Source organism: Diadema antillarum, unplaced genomic scaffold, assembly GCF_040938485.1.
Source record: "Diadema antillarum isolate AM-2024a unplaced genomic scaffold, OU_Dant_1.0 scf00000042, whole genome shotgun sequence".
Lineage (NCBI taxonomy): Eukaryota > Metazoa > Echinodermata > Echinoidea > Diadematoida > Diadematidae > Diadema > Diadema antillarum.
In genome coordinates, this window is record NW_027270931.1 from 1933193 (window position 1) to 1956389 (window position 23197).

Sequence of the window (23197 nt, forward strand, 5' to 3'; positions counted from 1 at the left end):
TACTCAGTCGCCACGTCTGCACTCAAGCATTGCCGCGCCGCCGCGCCTGGCGACACTCACGCCAGTAATCGCTCGCATTTCAGCATTCGCAGGGGTCGTTTGACATCGCATTTAAATCCATGATTTTAGATATGATGCCTCAAACCGATTTTGCTCAAATTTCGTGAGTAACTAGGAAACTTGTGAAGCTTTATGGACATAATCAAGCGAATTGCCGCAGTCCTTTCATTTTCGCGTTGCATTGCAAAAAAGCGTGGAGACTCCTTATAAGGGGTGCCCCGGGGGTTACTTATAAGGGGGACGGGGTTACTTATAAGGGGGACGGGTTACTTATAAGGAGGGGCCCCCCTTGTGAGTGGGTTTCCCGAACTGATTTATCTCCCTTCGACAGTCAATTCCCTGGTTAAATTTGTTGATCGAATTTTGTAGATCTAAATCTAACATGTTACAAGTAGCTAGGCGGTCTAGAGCCTAGTAGAGCAAGAGGCATAGGAAAAGGATAGGCAGAGCATCAAATTTAGTTTGATTTTCAGAAGAGAGTACAGTAGATCTAATTGTTTAGACGGTATTGCTAGATATCTATAGCTTTAATGACTGTCACGTTTCCTGCAAGATTAGACCGTAAATGCCTGTAAGAATAATAGAGGAAGGGCATTTCTTTTTGTCATTCTTACCCGTTAAAATCCCGATTCAGGGCCAGGCCCTCCCTGGCCGAACGCGTCACGGAAACTCTCGGGCCCGGCGGGGCGGGCGACGTTCCGCTTGTCGTCCCGGGTCGATCACTTCACTGTGTCCACTCACTCATAACTGTCACCGAGTTTTTGAAAGAATAACCTTCGAATATATAAATCAGAATCCAGCAAAACTCAACGCATATCACAGGGTATGTCACTCATAAGTTAATTTACATCTGTGATCGCCGTTTCATCTGAGTGTTAGGAATTCGTAGCACTTTAACGTTAAAGACACGCGAATCCATCCGAGAAAGCAGAAGGATTTCAGCCACGTACTCACACAACACATCACAAGCGTGCGGTTCAATGTAACGGTGTAGATCTTGGGTATAGTCTTTAGTCGGTTAATTGATGAATTATTCGCTAGCCTTGATAAAACAAAATCCAATATATCTTGCGTATATTTGCTTTTGAATAGTGAATTTTCAAATAATGCTTAAGAATAATAATTCGACACATTTTATGTTCGATAAAATTACATTTTATAGGTTATAATGGGGATTAAATGCTACTAATATAAAATATGTTTATAGCAAACGACTGCAAATGTTTTCTTATTTTCAAGATGGCGTTCTCCGGGAAGAAACGAAATATCCGACAGAGGAGGGAATCCTCCGATTCTGAGGACGAAGATCATTCCGCCCTCGATGTTTCGTAAGTAATATGATATACTAACTTTCCTCACGCAATATTTTTGTTTTTTGTTCGTGCGTTCAACACCGAAATAGGTTTAAACTCACTGCATAATACGACTTTGCTTTAGTACAGTCCCACTCGTTCTTGTTTGTGCTTGTGCTGGAAATAGCGCGACCACAGTTACTCAGTAGTCAGTAGGCCCTACTGCATACTGTACACTTACAGTCACTAGGGTCTATACACAGGCCATGCCCATACGGCGCCCAGTCGCTGTGGCTGCCAGACGAGATTCCGTGCGAAGGTCGGGCTACACTTACAGTTGCAGTTTGTAATCTATGTTGTCATGTAGAAAGTAGACCGTCGTCTGCGGTCTAGATCAGTTCGGGAAACCCACTCACAAGGGGGGCCCCTCCTTATAAGTAACCCGTCCCCCTTATAAGTAACCCCGTCCCCCTTATAGGTAACCCCCGGGGCACCCCTTATAAGGAGTCTCCACGCTTTTTTGCAATGCAACGCGAAAATGAAAGGACTGCGGCAATTCGCTTGATTATGTCCATAATTGTCCGCGGCAATGCTTGAGTGCAGACGTGGCGACTGAGTACCGTACTCAGTCGCCACGTCTGCACTCAAGCATTGCCGCGCCGCCGCGCCTGGCGACACTCACGCCAGTAATCGCTCGCATTTCAGCATTCGCATGGGTCGTTTGACATCGCATTTAAATCCATGATTTTAGATATGATGCCTCAAACCGATTTTGCTCAAATTTCGTGAGTAACTAGGAAACTTGTGAAGCTTTATGGACATAATCAAGCGAATTGCCGCAGTCCTTTCATTTTCGCGTTACATTGCAAAAAAGCGTGGAGACTCCTTATAAGGGGTGCCCCGGGGGTTACTTATAAGGGGGACGGGGTTACTTATAAGGGGGACGGGTTACTTATAAGGAGGGGCCCCCCTTGTGAGTGGGTTTCCCGAACTGAGATCTAGTATGACCGGTATGGGTAGGGCGCCCGGCGGTAAATTAGATGTATTATCACATCACATCACATCACATAGTGATACGGAAGTAGAGGACTGGTCCTGTAGTATTCCGGTCTCAACATAATATAATCATCTTCAACTTTGTTACTTTTTGTGTGTTGAGGAGCAGAGGTTTTGAATTTTTCCCCCCTCCAATGTCTGTCTAATAAATCTTTGAAATTATTAATCGAGGAAGCTTCAACAACACTAGCACTTATGCACTTGTCAATGTAATGACTCACCCCACTACCCCCGGACATGGGTGCGTCATTTCCTCGTTTGGTCCGTCAAATTTGTGACCCAGGTGTTCGTCATTTTACCAGCTTTGTCCGTCAAATTTTTGACCGAGGGGTGCGTCAAAATCCCATCATTGTCGGTCAAAATTTTGACCGAGGGGTGCGTCATGGTACGTCACTTGGCTATGGAAAATAACACACATTATTTTGAACCGAGGGGTGCGTCATGGTACGTTATTTGGCTATGGAAAGCTGCACACATTTTTGCACGCGTACCGCGAGTGAAATTACAGTGAGCGCTTTCCCGCGGCAAGTGAAAATCAAAGTCGGGAAGCGTTTTGGAATAAGAGGAAAAAATGCTTGCCAGAATCTGGCAAGCAAAGAATTTAAAAGCCACCCTTTCTCCTTACATTTTCCCTCCAACAAACCCATGAAATCATGCATACTCAATCTCAAACCAGGGACTGTTCAGTGATGTAACAACTTAGTTCAACCTTTCCTGTCGAAACGGCAGCAGAAGAACTGCCTGCCGCATGCCATTTTCTGCTCGCGGGATAGCCCGACCAGACGCGCGACGCTGTTAGCTGTGCGAATCTCTACGTACAGCGACTAGGCTTTATGTAGTTACGCAGTACTCGAGCGGGAATATGAATGCCGTGGCGTGGTGTGTACCTACCTTGGTACCTGCGCTGCAGCAGTATGCATCCACTGCACTAGCAATGGCCGCGCACACACAGCGCATTCTGCACACATGTGACAAATTGTCATGTATGGATTGCATGCACAGAATACATACTACTGTACGGAATATCGTAGCAGCAGCGTGATGTACGCTGAATGACGGTACGGTGCTTACATGGTAAGGGAAACTTGCCGAAACTTTTACAAATTATGTGTACGAACCAAAAGAAAATGAAATTGCTTGAATAAAACGTATGCAAAAATCGTTTCAGTATTTACGGGGGTGCGTCAAATGTACCGAGGATGTCCATCAAAAAAGTGACCGAGGTGTGCGTCACTTTCAACGTGTTGTCCGTCAAAAAAGTGACTGTGGTGTTCGTCACTTGCAGCGTTATGTCCGTCAAAAAAGTGACTGTGGTGTCCGTCAAAAACCCCGTGTGGTCAGTCAAAAAATGACCATGGACGCACCCATGTCCGGGGGTAGTGGGGTGCGTCATTACATTGACAAGTGCATTAGCAGGCAATCTGTTCCAGTCGGCAACTACTCTCTGGCTGAAAAATGTACTTCGCAGTTCTAATCTCGAACGTTTGGTGAAGAGCTTGTATTTATGACCTCTTGTTGATGAGTGAATGGCTGGTTCGAAGAACATGTCACCAGAAATCCCCAACTTTCCATTGAGCAACTTATAAACAGTAATCATATCGCCTCTTCGTCTCCTGTATTATAATGAGTGCAGGTTGAGTTTTTCCAGGCGTTGTTCATATGACAAACATTTGAGTTCAGGAATCATACATGTACAAATTTTTGTATGCGGTATTAGATATCCGGTTGGTCCTAAATGTGGTAAGTCTGAAATTATTTTTTCAGGTTGCGTAGTATTAGTTTACATGTACTACCCTGCACGAGCTGCAATGTTCATTCTTCCTTTGTTATTCTATTTCAGAACTATTCTTGAAGAAACGAAAGAAGCACAGAAATTTAGAGAGCGGCCTCGTGGAGTAAGGTAAATATTGCTTCTTCATATAAATATCGTGTAAATTTACATGGACACACTGTATGTATATCTGTAAATTTACAAATTTTGTAAAGCAAGTTGACCGTAATTCAACCATTACACCATCCAAAGATTTGACCACTGGCTACGTGTAGAAACCTATGCTTTTGCACATTCGAATTTTGGCACAAAATTTCAGAACTATTCTTGAAGAAACGAAAGAAGCACAAAAATTTAGAGAGCGGCCTCGTGGAGTAAGGTAAATATTGCTTCTTCATATAAATATCATGTAAATTTACATGGACACACTGTATGTATATCTGTAAATTTACAAATTTTGTAAAGCAAGTTGACCGTAATTCAACCATTACACCATCCAAAGATTTGACCGCTGGCTACATGTAGAAACCTATGCTTTTGCACATTCGAATTTTGGCACAGGACATTGAGGAGGTGGACAAGTCACTTCTGATACTCGTCAAATATTTTGTCTTCATGTGATGAATAAAAGTTCATAAATCTATACAAAAAGAGTACAGACTAGCAGTGGACTCCATAGCAGTGACTAGAGTTCTGTCTATCTATACAACATCAAAAATAAAATTGACCTGAATTTACAGAAACAGAAAATGTACTTGTATCCAAGCAGAACCATGCACGTACATGTATTTCTATGGAGACTATCACATGTACAATTGTACTGTAGCTACTAACCACCCTCACATGCACAGAAAAAAATGAAATCACTATTACTGACAGTAATTCGTTTTTAGTCAAAGACCTCTAGCTAGGCTCTACTTCTATCCATAAACTTAAAGAAGAAATTCACCCAAAAAATAAGCTTCAAAAGAAAGTTAAAAAATGTTCCCTTCAGAATGAAAAAAAAAATCAGATAATAAATAAGGGAGATATGACATTTTGAAATGTCTTTTTTTTTCCAGAAAACATTTCTTGGCCAGTCCTTATGAATATTCATATGACTGAGTTGATGATGTCATACCTTTACAATTTTTAACGTACATAAATTTGGAAAAATTGTTAATTTTAGCTAATACAAGTAAAAGCAATATTCCCATACAGTGCAGCTGTACAGTACAATATCAGATTTAGAATTTGCTCATTTTTATTTTAGGTGGTTTTTATGACACGTTTTTTACTCACACAGCTAAAATATGAAATTGTTCTGTATGTGGAATGAATTAGATATTTATGAGAGCATGACAACTGATTTGAATAGTTTGAAGGACTGGTCAAATTTTTTTTCTAAAATTTCAAAATGTCATGTCTTCATTATTTCTTAAATCTGATTTTTGTAATTTTTGTATTGTTCTGAAGTGAATATTTTTTTTTTCTCTTCCTTTTGAAGTTTATCTATTTTTAGGGTGGATTTCTTCTTTTTGCAGTCCTGAGGCTGTAGTCCACCAACACTATGAATTTACAGCTACTCTTCTATAATGAGTTGACAATTAAATCTAAAAAAATTCTTGTATTGTCTACATTGTGAATAAAATAAATTCCAGAATACAGTCAACTTCACAGAAATATGCAGAGTTGAAGATATTCCAATGCCACTTACAGCTGCATAAAAGGCAGCAGCAGTTTTAAATATACCTTCCTAGGGTGTGTGCAACATGCTCTTCGAAATGTACAGTACAATACTAATGTGCAAAAACGAAACATGGAAATTTTGAGAATGTCTTTGCAGGGATTTTCTTTCTTTTGTTCATATCATGTTTGTGATTGTTCTTGATCTGCTTTCTTTTTAATATCAAAATGCAATCCCCCAAGTGTTAAAGTACTTCTAAAATGTATACAGCTTGATGATTTCTTTAAGTGGTGATAGTTAGTCTTGTGTATATCACAATATTATGATTATGCTGTTACACAGTATGCAATTAAAATTTTGTAGGCTGTGTTTCGTACTTTCTGAAATTCTGACAATGGTACGGTCTATGCATGGATTTATGGTGTTCACTGTTTGCTGCATCAAATTTTCACTTTTTCTCCTATTCCAGTGCAACTGTTTTACTAACTGGCAAGAAACAGACAAAAGTGGAAGAGTTGGGTGATGTAAGTCTCAAACATTGAATATGACTTTTTCATTGCTTGTTTAAATCCTTTTCCTTTCTATTGATTTTACAGCATAAAATTGTACATACAGCTGTAGTTATACTGTGTGTGGATTTTTATTTCAAGAAAGAAAGAAGACAGTATCAGGCACAAGTTATGTGGGTCCCATTTTATCAAAAGATAAAATCAATTCTAAATGTCCTTACCACACAGGCTGCCATAGACTTATGATAAAAATCAACTATATAATCAATTATAACTCTTCATAAAACAGGGCCCTGGATAACTTGTCTTGTGTCAGCACATGGATGCCCATCAGTTTGAAGTACTACATGTACTGTATATCTCCTAAGTCTGCATTAAAGTACAAAATTACAGTGGAGTGGAACTACTCACAGATTTCAGGCCCCATGGACTATGAGGGAAAATGATAACACATTCTGTAATACTTTTGAAAGTATGGTTAGCATACTTGATGACAGTATGATCAAAGTCTCAATCAGAAAAATATGACAATGTTTATAATTGTTCAAGCAGAGCTTGGTAAAACGGGTCCAGAACACATAAAAATAATAGTACATGTAGTTAAGCAAAGGTTTTCACTTTCAGTATGTTTACAGTGTTTGTGTTGAGTTAGTATCACATTGCAAGGTGACATGTTTTCACGGTATATTCTTATGGTTGGACATCTGGGTATTGTATATGGCACCTGCACAGAGTCACGGTCAGTGACATCTAAAGTGAAATCAAACCCATGGACAGTCTTAGAGGTAAACCATCAGATAATATTTAATAATTATATGGTCCATCTTAACATTTCTGATAGTCGCAAGATTGACAAATTACAGAAGGAACTGGTAGATCAATGGTGCCCACCGTGCTTTGTGGTCTGTATCACCATGTAGATTCATATACTGCTAGTATGCACTGTGTTCACACTCAAGCTCTGTACGTGTACAGGCGAGCTGTTTGTTTCCACTCAAGTGAACTACTAGAAGTGACGTATTGTACCTGACTGCAAAAATGTTTGTTGTGAGCCAGTAATAAGCCACTGCTGTCTTTATGATGATGTGTCCTTCGCATTGTCTTCTTACAGGATGATCCTTTCAAGCTAAGGTCTGGTGGAATGATCACCCTGAAAGACATCAAGGACAGAAATAGAGACAGGTGAACATCAAATCATGATTGAATACAGTGACCTCTACCAGACCAGAGCTTTTTTCCTTCATCTGTAGACATCATAAAATTACACACAGATATACACTAATTCTGTTTATACTGCAGTATTGTACGTGATACTTTAGATGCATACTGTATGTAAAAGTAATCATCTTATCCAGTGCAGTACAGTATCAGTTCCTGGGAGATGAACAGGTAAATGTAGGACTGGCATTGTGGCTGAACTATTCACTCTTGAAGTCAAATTCAAGCATAATGTAGTCTTGACCTCATCACTATAAACAATGGCCAATCCAGGGAGCCAGCAGAGTGTCAGCCATGAAGAGACAAGTAAAAAGACCTGCTTGTCATCACCAAGGTCACATACTGTACATTTGTAGCATTACTGTATAATATGCCTTACATATTTGCAGGTATCATGTTTTGTGGATTGGGACTTTTCACATTCAAGTATAAGAATTCGCAATCTACATGTGTAGGATCACAGTGACGAACTGACAAAGTGTACATCACTCTTGAAGAAAAAGAGTTAATAGGAATTTGCTACATTCCATATGATATACAGCACATTTGTGTTACATTAGGCAATATTTTCCGAAAGTTGTTGATTTCGCAATTTACATAGGTTGGCTCGCAAAATTTGCTATTCTGTAGGGCTTGATATAAACATGAATTTGGCGTTTATGATAGAAAGGCGGCCACTGTAGATAAGATGACATGCGTATGATTTACTGTAGGCAATGGCAATTTGTGAAGTGCAGACTTTTTGCAGCAGTGCTACTGCAAATCCTGAATATTATTGTGCATATAGCTATGCAGCTGTATAGTATACAAATGTCACTGGATTTTGATATTTCTCCCTTACACCACCTGTGTTTTGCAGGTCAGATGAAGCTTATGACAGAGATGTGGCGAATATGGGCAGTACCTTCGCCGTGGAAACTAATCAAAGGGATGAAGATGCTGAAATGTAAGCTTTATCTTCCACTTTTTTCTCTTTTTCTTTTTTTTTTTTGTGGAGAACATGCAGTGTGCACCTCCAATTGCATAACGTCCCTGTACACTACAGAGTTGTATTTGAGAAGAAAAAAAAAAGAAATACAAAAAGACTTCTTTCAAAGAATATTCACATTTTGTCATGGAATATCTGCAAAGGTAGATCTTAATTCAGCCATGAAGGCATTTCTCTGTTGGTTTATTATTGTAAAACAAATTTTATGATTTGTGTGTGCATTAAAAGTGAATGCAGTTCGATTATTGTTGCACGATTTGATAGAAGTAGACATAAACTATTCTTGCTCAAATTACATTACATCTTCATTTGGACATGTGTGCAAATTTGAACATTTGAACAAGAAGACTTCCAACTGTTTGATGAGGAAATCTGTCAGGATAAAAACACCTTTGTGTGTGTGTGTGTGTGTGTGTGTGTGTGTGTGTGTATGTGTGTGTAGTTGCATCCATTTTACCAGCTTGTAATGTTTTTGTGTTTTCATATGAAACTGTTCAGTGTATGATGAATATCTGTTTTGACTTGCCAAGTTTCCTACAAGAGTGAAAAATGTGCAATGTATTGTGTAGAAGTGTTTAGTTTATGCAACCTAGCCTGTGATATCATGTGGTGTTATGTCATTCAAAGAAACTATTAAAGAAACTTATCTGAACAATACATTTAGTAATATTCACATTCAATGACGTCAAACAATTACTAGAAAAATACTTTCGCCAAGTTAAGAGGGTTTAGCAAATGATCAACTGAAATAAATTTGTGGATCACATTCACCCTTGTATTTGCTTTCAGGATGAAGTACATTGAAGTTGAGATGAAGAAGAAAAAAGGACTTGATGCCATCGAGGAGGGAAAAGAAGCCTCCAAGGAATCAACCAAGTAAGATGACCAGCACAATGATACGTATAGATTGATCGAGGTCACTGACTTGAACTGGAAAGCCACGTACTGCAGGGTCAAACTGTTTGGTGTGTGTCCTAGCGAGTGCTACTTGGACAAGTCCCAAGCTCAATGTGAACTGTAGCATTGTGAACCTACAATATGCTCATTGCTCTATACAGAATGTGGAAGATGTCAGTCATAGGGCAGACAGGTTTATTTGTTCATTCATTTATTTATTTATTTATTTATTTATTTATTTATCTATTTATTTATTTATTTATTTATTTATTTATTTATCTATTCATTTATTTATTTATTCATTCATTTATTTATCTATCTATCTATTTATTTATTTATCTACAGTACGCGCAATAGAAAACGCCCGACGAAAGTGCGTCCAAATTTCGTCCCAACGCTTTTTTCGTTGTTGATTTCGTCGGGGACGTTTTCAACGCTTTTTGCGTCCAGACTTCATGGACGGATTTTGGACGAATTCAACGAATTCAACGAAATCCCCGAACGCTTTTCCGAAGCTGTGGACGCTTTCAACGCTTTCGACGCTTTCAACCCTTTCAACGCTTTCACAACCCTCTGTACACATCACACACACAGCTACACTGTATACAAAGTTAGCTCGAATCGCGAATCGCTAGCTCTCCCTTCGTCGAAGTTGTCTAGGTTTCCCGTCCATTTCTCTCATTTTCTCTCTTTTGCTTTCGTATCATTGTATCCCTTTCTTTTCAGAGTACAATCATACTTCTGAGAGTTTAGTTTTCTCATTTTTATTAAGTGATTACCTTGTTTGCAACAATTTGGGGTGAGTTTTTGTTCGAGTGTTTGTTGAGTTTTTCGATTGAACGATTTGTCGATTATCTTCGTGTGTGCGAGGACATCGTACCCACTCGTTTGTTTCCGTGTAAGTATTTTTACCGTTAAGTGTCTTCATCGTTCGTCTTCACGCATCGGGTTTTCACCTAGTTTTCCTCATCGTAGTTTTCCACATCCATTTTTTTTTTCCGGTGCAAGATACTCTGTGTATTTTCTGCTACGGTAAAATGCCATCGTCGATAGTTTTTGTGTATTCATCGTAGTTTTCCACCTCCATTTCATTTTTGTGTGCCAGATGTGTAGCTAGGTCTGCGATGTCTGAATCGTTTACAGGTTTGTTTTGAGAGGGATTTTGAGGGTTTCGCGGTGGATGAGATTGACTGGAATGATAGTGATAATAATAATGATTCTACTATCTAGTGGTGTTGATATACGAGCTCTTTTGATGATGCAATTTATTTCGTGTGACCGACCATCATGACGTTGGCGATGACGAGTACGAAACGAGTAGCCTACACATGTACAATGTAGGCCTGTAAGACGAGAGTGACACTGACGACATGGCCTGGCCCTGGGGGGCGGTTTTAGTGTTGGCTCGCTCGATCGTGCACTGGAGTGGTCTAGAGACCTGCATTTTATTTTTCATTTAATTGTATCCTTTTGCCTTTTTCACTCTGGTTTACTGCTACCAAAATTTATGTCTCTGAAGAAACTCAACCAGAAGTTAGACAATATGTTTGCACATCAAGCCCAAGTCTGTCAATTGCGATGTTCCTACTCCTTTTTAACTCGAAATCCCATTTTCTTTGCTCATTTTTCCACTGATAAATTATTTAGAACTGTACTGCATTTCTGATGAATTGCTTTTGTGTTATATCAAGAGCCTGCTGAGTAGGTGTTTCATTCTATCCTTTCAATTATCTTTCTATCACTTTCTTCTTTGACCCTGGATGGAAAAGAAAAACCCTATCTTGCCATGTAAAGACAGAACACATACCATCATGAAATATCATGACATAACTAAAGTAATAAAAGAAATAGGAAAGCGATGAAAATTCTTGTTTGTAAAATCATAAATCAAAGGTGATTTCATATGAACCAGCTCTTTGAAACGTATTTAATTTGCCTATTGATACTTGCTTTGCAAGTACACTGTATACGTTTTCTCTCCCATGGACTTTGTGTCCCCCTTTTTTTATGTGCTTTAATGATTATTATTCTAGTTTGTTTTGTCAATATCATCATTATTGCTGTATCATTATTACCATACTTTGATATGGTTAATTGCATTTGTTGATTGACTCTCACTTTCATTTCGTTGCCTCCTCTTGGTACTTGTGCAGATCCTTTCTAGGGCTTGCTGTTTGCTCACCCCCCCCCCCCTTTGCTGTTGCTATTTCACTCTTTACCTTTCTTTATCTCTCTGTTGTTCCTTATCTTGTTTGATGTTGCCTCCATATTCATCCTTTTCCTTCAATGGTTGCCCCCTGGCCCTCACGACTATTACTAACCTTCCCCTGCCTTTTGTCTGTCCATCCTCCTGCTCTAATCCCCCTCCCTTTACCTGTTGGGCTCCTTGCCCATGACATCCTACCCTCTCCTTTTGTTTTCTTTGTTTCGTGTCCCTTGCCTGTTCCTGACTGTTCTTGTTGTGTGAAGTCGCTTTACATGTATGTGGTTGCTTTTTCTGCCTATTTGCCATTTTGCTTCTGACGAAGATTCTGCTATGATCGAAAGCTTAGGTCCCTTTTGACTCTATCCTAAAAACATTCATGTACACTCCCAAAACTTGCTGGGCTGTAGTAATGGAAACTTCATTATCTAGCATGGGAGGGGGAATGCTTTCATTTTCTCAAGAGAGCATTTGTGTGAGAGAATGCAAAACTTGATTGAGTGTTGCCAAGTTGTTTTCAAGCTTCTTCATTTTATTTGATCTTAAGCATAATCACTTTCGTAAGTACATGTACAGTATTACGATTTCTTCTCCCCTGACTGTAATCGGAAAGTTCGCCATAACGATGATCGCTAATGTGTTTGGATGTGCCGATATGGGAAACACGTGGTTCAAAGGAATGCACCATGTGCTACTGCAAGTTTAATGGATAGAATGCGCCATAGGCTTAGTTACGGTAAACAGTTTACGTTCGATGCGAATGATTATTACGTCTTTCAGGATCGAGGAATAATACACACAAAACATGCAAACAAACAAATCCACGAACGAGTGTTGATAACCAAAATTCATATAATGACAAGTAATAGGCAGTTTTGATGAGCGTGAAATTAATTGTCATAATTTTGCTGTTTAATCGGGTGGTGGCTGCATCACATAGGACATCGCAGTGAATTTGTCTAGGCATATGAGACATTTCATATATTTCTGTGATTGCATTTTTGAGTGATTAATCAATTTCTTTTAACAGTTCGGGAACATATAAATGCATTGTACTTAGATCAAGTACACAATAATCGACGGTTCGATGTATGCGCCTAAAGAAAGGCGAAAGAATCAGAACATCTTTGCAATGATTCCTTTAACTCAACTCACCAGCGAGTTCTTCGATCGATATTAGACCAGTGCGCGCATTCTTTCGACTGGCACCTGGGGTCTGGCACGCACCTGGTTTTGTGGAAATTTCCACAAAGGGAGAGGGTGGGGTTTTTCCAATCCCAAGAGACCGCATTACACAAGAAGACAATCTCGTCGCTTCTATTATTTTCCGTCACTTGTGTTTCCCCCTTATTCTTTGCTAATAATGAACATTTAGGTTGAACTTGATGATGGTTGTTCACACGTGGTTCCTTTTGTTGTGAGGTGTAGGTATTTTCTTTTTTATCATTCTTGGGAGGGGAAAGAAGAGTAAAAGAGGGAAAACTCATTTAAATAAACGAAGGGCACGTACGCTCAGCATCCACAGCAAGCCGTCTTTTACATCAGCATCGTTGATTATCATCACCATCATCAGGCATCACTCCGATAATTTTGTCCTTTTCTTATAAACATTTAGAAACACGATCACCATCACTCGAGATAAACACGTAGCAGTGGCAGATCCAGAGGGGGCGCATGAGGCGCACGCCCCCTTTATTTATCGTTAAAAGAAAAGAAAAAAAAAAGAAGTGAAACCAGGAAGTGGCACCAGAAATATTACAGAATTCCTGGATCCGCCCCTGCCTGTACGAAAATAAATGACAACAAACAAAGTATCAACAACCTCCCCGACAACTACATAAACATTACCACAGAGCACACCGAAGCGGCTGGGATCAAACACCCTTCGAAATAATGCAGCAAAGCGGGAAATCGCCGCTACTAAAATGCATATGTATACACAGTGCGAGGCAATTGAAAGAATTACCTTTAAATATTTCAGAATATAAAGGGAACAAATTAAGTGATATGAAACGAAAGAAATCGTATACCAAACGAGAGGTATGAGAAACGACCTCCAATATTATAGGCCCTTAGCCGCAGCATATCAACAAACATGAGTAGGCACACGGAATATGCGTGTTTGGGATTCCTCCCTTCTATATTTCTTTCCTGAACTACTAGTATTCCCAATGCCCGAATAAAATAATGACTAGTTTGTTACTCTGATTTCTTCTTCTGAGGTAAGGAAGTTCGTTCATCCGAAAACGAAAGGATTGACACTCCGAAAGTTTGCTAATCGGACAATGCCCCCCCCCCAAAAAAAAAAACAGCCCACAAAATGCTCGTTAATCAAATTATTGGTTAATAATAGTGAAAGACGATAATAATGATAATAATAATAATAATAATAATAATAATAATAATAATAATAATAATAATAATAATAATAATATAACAAAAGACAGAAATAAAACAATATATGGCCCTATAGCAATTACCCGCAGCATGATTACATTTTCGAATCAACAAACATGGATAGGCACAAGGAATATGCGTGTTTCGGATTCGAAATAACGCCGTAACCATCGGAATAGCGCACCCGTTTTCTTTTTAGGAATAATGAACACCAAGGAAATGAATAAATTATTTCAAACTATAAGAATCCAACGTAATTCTTGCCTTAATGATTTTCCTCCCTTCTATATTTCTTTCCTGAACTATTCCCAATGCCCGAATAAAATAATGACTAGTTTGTTACTCTGAAAGTGGTGTTTTGAGTAAAGGAAGTTCGTTTATCCGAAAACGAAAGGATTGACACTCCGAAGGTTTGCTAATCGAACAATGACAAAAAAAAAAAAAAAAATAATAGATTTTATTTTCACACTAGGTACGAACGTCTGCAAGGTGTAGGGAATTTGCGTGTTACGGAACATTTTATCAGTTTCGCATCAGCGAACTTTACGTGGGTACTACAAAAATGCCTCCCCCCTAAAAAAAAAAATTAAAAAAAGTATTACACCAACACTTGAGCATAACAACAAACAAGAAAGCCAACAAACAAATAAACAACTTAAGATTTAATCTCATTTAGCTGCTTTGAATATTTCACGTTCCGTCTGTATATTATACTTCTTTTCAGAATTATCTCTCGCTTCCCGCTTCACAACTAGGAAATAAACGATGTCATACTACAAGTATATAAGAATTAAACTTATTGTCTTGCTCTAATATAGAATTCATTATTCCAAAAGTTCGTTTATCCGTGAATACAAAAGGCTCGATACTACAGTACTACGAAGGTTTGCTTATCCGACAATAACGCACCTACCCAATCACAAACATTCGTGCATTTTCGGATTATGAATCATAATATAATTTGACTATCACATTTACGAACATCTATACTAGTATTTCGTGTAGGGAAGTCGCGTGTATCTGAACGTTTCATTTTCGTACTAACGAACCTTTATATGGGTGCATGGGTACAACGAACATGACCCTCACCCCCCCCCCCCCCAAAAAAAGAAAGAAAGAAAGAAAGAGCTTAGTCAAACTAAGAATCAGTCAGAATTAGTCGCTTTGAAAATTCCACGTACCGTCTGAATTATCTCTCTGTCCAATAAAGAAATAAACGATATGAAACTAAGAATTAAACTTATTGTCTTGTTTTAAATATTTTTTTTTTTTGCTTTTCTGATTCAATAAAAAAACGGGCAATGTAACGCGCAATTGCTGAAGAAAGAAAATATATTTAATGACCAAATAACGGCGAACAAATCCTTCTAATTTCTTTTTTCCTCTTTTGGGGGTTAATTTTCTTTCTAATACTCAAATGGATTTTACGTACACGCAATTTTAGTGAAACCATTTTCTTTTTGGTCGGCATTCTACGATAAGGTTCCTGTGGGTTCCCGCTCGCCAAAATTGCGTGATTTCTCTTAAATACTATGAACCCGAATGATCTCTGATTGGTAATTTAGTCTATTTCATGATCAACAGTTGTTTATTTTCTGCTTGTAAAAAAAAACAAAAAACAAAAAACAAACCACCACGTGAACTACTCGTACTAGTACATCGTACATATCTCTGTTTCGTTCAGCCAGTCTCACCTGCCTGGTTCAGCCCACAGAACGTGGTTCAGGCGAGCGAGCCATGCCATAGCAATGGCGACGCACACACGGCGCACTCGCCTTTCCCACCACGTGCACTTTCCCTGGTTAATACGGTTACGTGCAGCCAGCAGCATGAAATGTGATGTATCAGGTGACTTACTAAATGCAGTGATAACGGTACCGTACTTACAGCTAGGGTAAGGGAAACTAAAACTTTTACAAATTGCTTCAATGAAAACGGCATCGAAATATGTATACATGTTACCATTTTAATATTATCATGTGTATCAGGTGAATTCCACGCCTGTCTACAGTTCTCATTCCGACCGCTGTGCTACTTGCTGAGTCTTGCAGTGTGATTCTTGCCGGCTGGCTAGTGGATGTGGCCACTACACACACGTGTATTCCATGTGCGCCTTGGATCACGGACGCTTCTAACGAAATTTGGACGAAACTGCCGAGCTCCGAACACGCATTTTCCGAACGAGCAACGCATTTGCCGAACGGAATTGAGCGGGCGGTCGTGCGTGAAATGCGTCCACAAAGCGTCCACAAAGCGTCAGAATCGTTGCTACTGGATCGATAACGAAAGTTCGTCCAAATTTCGTCCAGATTTCGTTGCTACTGGATCGATAACGAACTTTCGTTGGAAAACGAAATTGACGGAGGCGTTTCTTATTGCGCGTACTGTATCTATCTATCTATCTATTTATTTATTTATCTATCTATCTATCTATCTATCTACATCTATCTATCTCTCTATCCATCTATTTATCTATTCATCTATCAATTATTTGTCTCATTGTCCCCGCGGATCGAGTTCGAGCAGGGGACTATGAAACGGGCTCCGTACGTGTGTGTGTCCGTCTGTCCGTCCGTCCGTCTGTCTGTGCGTCCGTGTGTGTTCAAAATATTCAATTTGCTACTTCTCTGTCATTTATGAGCCAATTTTGATTCTGTTTGCTTTATATGATAGCACTACATGGGAGCTTTGAAACTTCTACACAAAATTTCAGTTGTGACCTTTGACCTTGACCTTTGACCTATATTGTACATTTTGCTTCAAAATGCTACTCCTTTGCCATTTCTAACCCGATTTCGATTCCGTTTGCTTTATTTGATGGCACTAGGTGAGGGCTTCAAAACTTCTACACAAAATTTTGACCTTTGACTTATTTGACCTTTGACCTTGATTTTTGACCTATATTGTACATTGGCTACAAAATGCTACTCCGTCGCCATTTCTAACCCGATTTCGGTTCCGTTTGCTTTATGTGATGGCACTAGATGAGGGCTTCAAAACTTCTACACAGAATTTTGACCTTTGACTTCTCTGACCTTTGACCTTGATTTTTGACCTATTTTGTACATTTTGTTACAAAATGCTACTCCTTCGCCATTTCTAACCCGATTTCGATTCCATTTGCTTCATGTGATGGCACTAGGTGAGGGCTTCAAAACTTCTACACAGAATTTTGACCTTTGACTTCTCTGACCTTTGACCTTGATTTTTGACCTATATTGTACATTGGCTACAAAATGCTACTCCTTCGCCATTTCTAACCCGATTTCGATTCCGTTTGCTTTATGTGATGGCACTAGGTGAGGGCTTCAAAACTTCTCCACAGAATTTTGACCTTTGATTTCTTTGACCTTTGACCTTGATTTTTGACCTATATTGTACATTAGCTACAAAATGCTACTCCTTCGCCATTTCTAACCCGATTTCGATTCCGTTTGCTTTATGTGATGGCACTAGGTGAGGGCTTCAAAACTTCTACACAGAATTTTGACCTTTGACTTCTTTGACCTTTGACCTTGATTTTTTACCTATATTGTACATTTTGCCACTAAATGCTACTTCCGGCGGGGACATATGTTACGCACCGCGTAATTTCTACTTTTCCATGTTTAAACTGGGTAACCCCATCAGTGATTGTACACTGTTTTTCTTTGGAGCTCTGCGTCACAATATAACATAACAATAACGTGAATATGAAACATTCATAATTGTTCGTTGCATGCCATCAAGAAAGAGAGAGAGAGAAAAAGAGAGATAATGTAAATAAAGTTATTAAGTGGAGCATTAATCATTCATATCAGAAAGTATGTATGGTTCAAAATTACAACTGCATGAAACTCCTTGATATGATCTCTAGTGATGTAATGCTTGATGGTGCTTGATGGGCAGGTCCTCTATCTGTAATATTGATCATCATTTGGTGAATGACCTTCACTGTTCACCAATAGAAAATGAATGAGTGATACAGATGAAGAAATTGTGTTACAGCAGAATCAATAAGAAAGGGGTCATCTGTGTAAAATTTATGGGGGAAATGACAATCTGTAGGGTTGTTTGCATACCAAGATTGATTTTCTTGCAAGTCATGGCAACACGATAATGTATCTCTTGACCACGATGATCACTGACTTTGTTGATATTTATAAAAAAGAAACTATGGATAGCTGTTGAACTATCTGAGTTTGATGTTTTCTAATGTGACACCATTGCTTTCACAGACATAAGACCCCTGAGGACAAGCTGTATGAGTTGCCGGACTACCTCAAGGTGGAGGCGCAGAAGAGATCTGAGGAGATGTTGTCCAATCAGATGCTGTCTGGCATTCCAGAGGTTGACCTTGGCATTGAGTGAGTAACAAATAAATCTCGTTGAAAGTTCTTGGGAGGGGGGTTGCGGTCATGTAAACCACTGATTGCTATTAAAGTTGGTAACTAGGTTAGTCATGCTGTTAGTTTAGATTTCACAAAAATAATTACAGTAACACAAATAGAATCAAGAAATGTACAGTCATGTTGAGACCCAGCCAGTCCATCTGGATACAAAAACAAAAATATAATAAAAGATAACAAATCTTCTTAATGGAATGCTAGCTGCAGAATTTAGGTCAATATTTTGTATATCTTATTATTTGTAAGCTTTCTTCACAGGTTTACAGATCATATTGATACTAGAAAATGTTTGTGGACCAGAACATGAGCTAAATAATAATTTTATTGTCAACCACACATCACAAACTTGTCATATATAGTTTCTTATATGTCTGCTCGCTCACCCAGTCCATGCGATATAAAAAAGATATTATACAAAGATTAACCCCTCTTTAAAGACAATGTATACTTTTGTAGTACACATTTTCTTAGCTGCCAGCCTGAGTATACTAAAGAAGTAAGCCTGAATGTGGTAGGAGAATCCTGATTTTGTTTTACACTCATTCTCATGTTCCCTAATATTCAGTGCCAAGATCAGGAACATTGAGGCGACTGAGGAAGCAAAACAGAAGCACATTGAGGAGAGGAGGAATAAGAAAAAGAACACCACTTCCTTCGTCCCAGCCAACATGGCCGTCAACTATGTACAGCATTCCCGATGTGAGTCTAAACCAAAGAGTTTACATACTCTTAAGGGACTAGAATGCCTACTTGTAGTGCACCTTGTACAGTTGCTCTGTGAGTGCATGAAGCAAGAAGGCACTAGGCTTGCCCCGCCATGTAAACAGCACTCATTACTAGCATATTAGCAGCCAAGGATCAGCCAAGGAATGTAGACTCGCAGTATGCCCTGCACTATTGCTCTGTAGTGTGAAGGGTAAACTCTGGTATAACTGAGAGGGCACTTCAATGTCTCCTCATGATCATAGAAATTGTGTATAGACTGCCCTCTATAGGTAGTGATTATATAACCTCTGTGGTCTCAACCAGTTGATATACTCAGCGGCAGTGATGTGTAGAGCTTCAGAATGTATTACAAAAGGTGCAACTGCATACTTATACCTGCTAGGATGCAAGGCCAAAAAAGAAAAAGAAAAAAGAGTGCTGATATCTTCGAAAGCAAATTTTTAACTGATGTCAGTAAACTTTGGTATCCTGAGCTGCTTTTCAAAGAATATCTTGACAGAATGTGCTTCTCAGGTGTGATCTTTGATATTCAACTCCTGTAACCTCTGACCTTTACTCATTTTATGATGGATTGTCTGTTGAAAGACCAAACATTTGACACTGACCAAATCCATCCAACTCTTGTGATTTTTCTCTGCAGTCTTATAAGAGCTTACACTGTCATCCACCTTTGCACAATAGCTACTCTTAAAGTGTAGGTTTTTTTTGTTGCCATTGATTGACAATTTCCTGTCATCAAAATATATATGTCCATGAAGGGCCATTTGTCAGTCAGGTCGAAGAAATACAACTTGATGCAAGAATCATTTATTTGAATAAAGACCTACCTTCAGGCAGTTGTGTGTTTGTGTTGAGTGTATCTTGAGGCATTCCCTGTGTGTGATGAAAGTTAAAGGACAAGTTCACCTTCATAGACATGTGGATTGAGTGAATGCAGCAATATTAGTAAAACACATCAGTGAAAGTTTGAGGAAATTCGGACAATCCGTTCAAAAGTTATGATTTTTATGAAGTTTCTGCTCAGTCACTGTTGGATGAGAAGACTGCTACAGCTTGTGATGTCACATGTGTACAACGATATAAAGAAAATTCAACATATTTTCACTTTTCTTGCTTGATAAAAGAAAATTTGATTTCCCTCTTTCAGAAGGCAGAGGGAATAATATTGCCCCTAACATACATCAGTGACAAGTCGAGGAAATGTGCACTTTTTTCAAAAAATAAAATTTTGTGAAATTCTCTGTATATTTCTCTTATATCGTCATACGCGTGTGACATCATGCACTGCAGTAGTCATCTCATCCAGCAGTAACTGTGCAGATACCTTAAAAATTCATAACTTTTGAATGGATTGTCTGATTTTCCCCAAACTCTCACTGACGTGTTCTACTAATATTGCTTCATTCACTCAATCCACATGTTGTGTACGAAGGTGGACTTGTCCTTTAATCTTGGTTAATGTCATCTGCAGACATGCATGAGGACTACTATGCCAACAAACACCACCACCGCCACCACCACAGGGAGGAAGCACCAAAGCCCAAACCTGTTGTCGTGGGAGACGCTGATCAGCCTAGGAAACCAGGTACCACGAGCTCCTTTGTGGAGACGTACATTATGAGCTCCCTCGTGGAGACAATATGAGCTCCCTTGTGGAGACTTGGTATATCTTAATATTCTTGTTTATATCTCTAAGATTTATAATGTTTTGGTACATGTTAGTGTTGTCTTGGGTAAATTATTTGTATAGGACCCCATTTTTCTCTATCTCTTCTTTCTTCCTTTAAAACAACAACAACACAGGTACCGTCATGAATGAAATGATACTCGATATACAGTAGCTTGCTGTTTACCGTCTAGATACTGTAAAGTGGAAATTATGCGCCTTTGTGCAACCAGAAACTTGGGTGAAAATGAAAGCATGGTAATGTTTTTGCCTTTATTTTGATACCACAATGTAATGTCTGTATTCCATGGAATTAAGAAATGCAAAATTTATCTTATGGCAGAGTGCGCAAAAAATTCCCCACACAAAAAATATCCACTTTTACAGTCCTGCTGATTATGTTTATAGGATTTTTGTTGATATTTTTGTAAAAAATTATGCTGTGAATCTATGATGTTTATATATTGTATTTGTGACTGATACTGATTATTACAACTCTCTTGCTTGTACCACTGCCCCTAATACTTTCACTACTCCTGAACATGCCTTTTCTTCGTCAGTACATAAAATGGTTTTTGAATAGGAAGTAACTACATTTTGTAAAAGAGACCTTATGATTTTGATTGAAAAGGTTTTGCAGGATAAGTAAGTTAATGTCAGTTCACAGAGCATTGTCATATTTTGATATTATCGTTTCTGTTTTTATCAGAGAGACAAGATAGCTACTACGATAGAAACAATGATACTTTGATTTGTGAAAATAAACAGATGATGAAATTTCGTCCTTTCACATCCTGCTGGAGGATATTCATTTATTCACAGATGAACATGCAATGATAGAAATAATAGGTAAGGAAGATGTTTAGTTAAGCTCCTCAATACCGGATGAGAATACTGGAACGCAGTGTGCACATTGGTAGATTGTGAAAGTACAAATCTCTTTCTCATTCTTCCTATAGATTGCTCTTCTCTTTTCTTACCATGTAGTGATTGTTTATTGTGTAATGTGGTGGCATCTTTAACTCTCTTCTTGCTAGTCTCAGTTGACACTCTTGATTACACACAAACTCTTCAGAGACAGCAACTTGGCTGGTATACAGAGGGTTAAAGAGAAAATCCAGTCCAAAAATAAGTTAGTCTAATAAAAAAGAGAGTAAAATCTTACAAGCTCAACGGTAAAAAATTGATTGAAATCGGATGAAAAATAAGGAAGTTATGAAATTTTGAAGTTTTGCTAAGTTTTGCAGAACAGTTCTTGTACAGTCGATATGAATATGCAAAGGAGTGAGTTGACCATGTCATACCCTCACAATTTTCCATTGATCGTGTACAAAAAATAATGAAAATTCAATGTCTCTGTCATTGAAGTGTGAAACATGATGTTATTCCTGGTTGAATAACTTCAAAATGGCGATCAAATAGATATATCAGGATTTGAGCCTCGGGCATAATTACGTTTAAATGAAAAACTGGAAATTTCAAAATTTTATGTAAAAACTATATGGCAAGTTGTGAGGGAATGACATGCTCACTTTGCCATTTGCATATTCATATTGACCGTTCAAGAGCTGTTTCCTCAAAAATAACCGAATCTTCAAAATGTCATAACTTCCTTATTTTTCATCTGATTTCAATCATAATTGTACCGTTGAACGTGTAATATTTTACTCTTTCTTATCAGAGTAACTTATATTTGGACTGGATTTCTCCTTTAAAGATCCATGTGAAGCCGATGAAGTCAGTGACATGCATTTCCACTTTCTCCCCTCTTTCCCCCCCCCCCCCCCCCCCCACACACACAGAGCCGAGTGCCCCGACACACAAGAGGAAGGTTCCAAATGCCGAGAAGGCCACCGATGACTATCACTACGAACGCTTCAAGAAGCAGTTGCGCAGATACTGAACGACTTTGGTGGACCTCATGGCCAGAAGACTCACCACTAATTTTGCATCGGTGGGATGAAGGAGTAGTTAGGTGGATTTTGAACTACATCACTGAACTTTTCTCCTCAAACACTGACAACCTCCTGCCCAGTAGAGGAGCAGTTGAATGTGGCTACCAGACTGCATCAATGAATATCTCAGCTGAAGCAGTGACAACCTCTCTCCCAGTATGTGGGACTGAGAAGCAAGTTTACCTACAGTACATGATACAACCACATCGCTGAAGTTATCAGCTGTGAAGTCTCAACTTTTTGTCTAGTGCGTGGATTCAGGAGGAATTGTACAGTTGAATATCAAAATATACCACCTTATCTCCTGGCCTGAATACTCACCACTGATGTCTAATGTGCAGGCAAGAAAAAAAAAAGTTGTGGTAACACCAGATTGCATCTCTGAATGTATCAGCCGGACGACTC

At 38.8% G+C, this 23197-nt stretch overlaps 1 protein-coding gene across 1 annotated transcript; it reads left to right on the forward strand.

The window, feature by feature from the left end:
• Positions 1-1299: 1299 nt before the first annotated feature.
• Positions 1300-22937, forward strand: LOC139712922 (splicing factor C9orf78-like). The gene is made up of 10 exons (XM_071624706.1): positions 1300-1388; positions 4249-4308; positions 6315-6369; positions 7466-7536; positions 8432-8518; positions 9350-9436; positions 18275-18403; positions 19011-19144; positions 20643-20756; positions 22640-22937. The coding sequence occupies exons 1-10, from the start codon at positions 1300-1302 to the stop codon at positions 22738-22740; spliced, it is 927 nt and encodes a 308-aa protein (XP_071480807.1). The 3' UTR covers positions 22741-22937.
• The last annotated feature ends 260 nt before the right edge of the window (positions 22938-23197 follow it).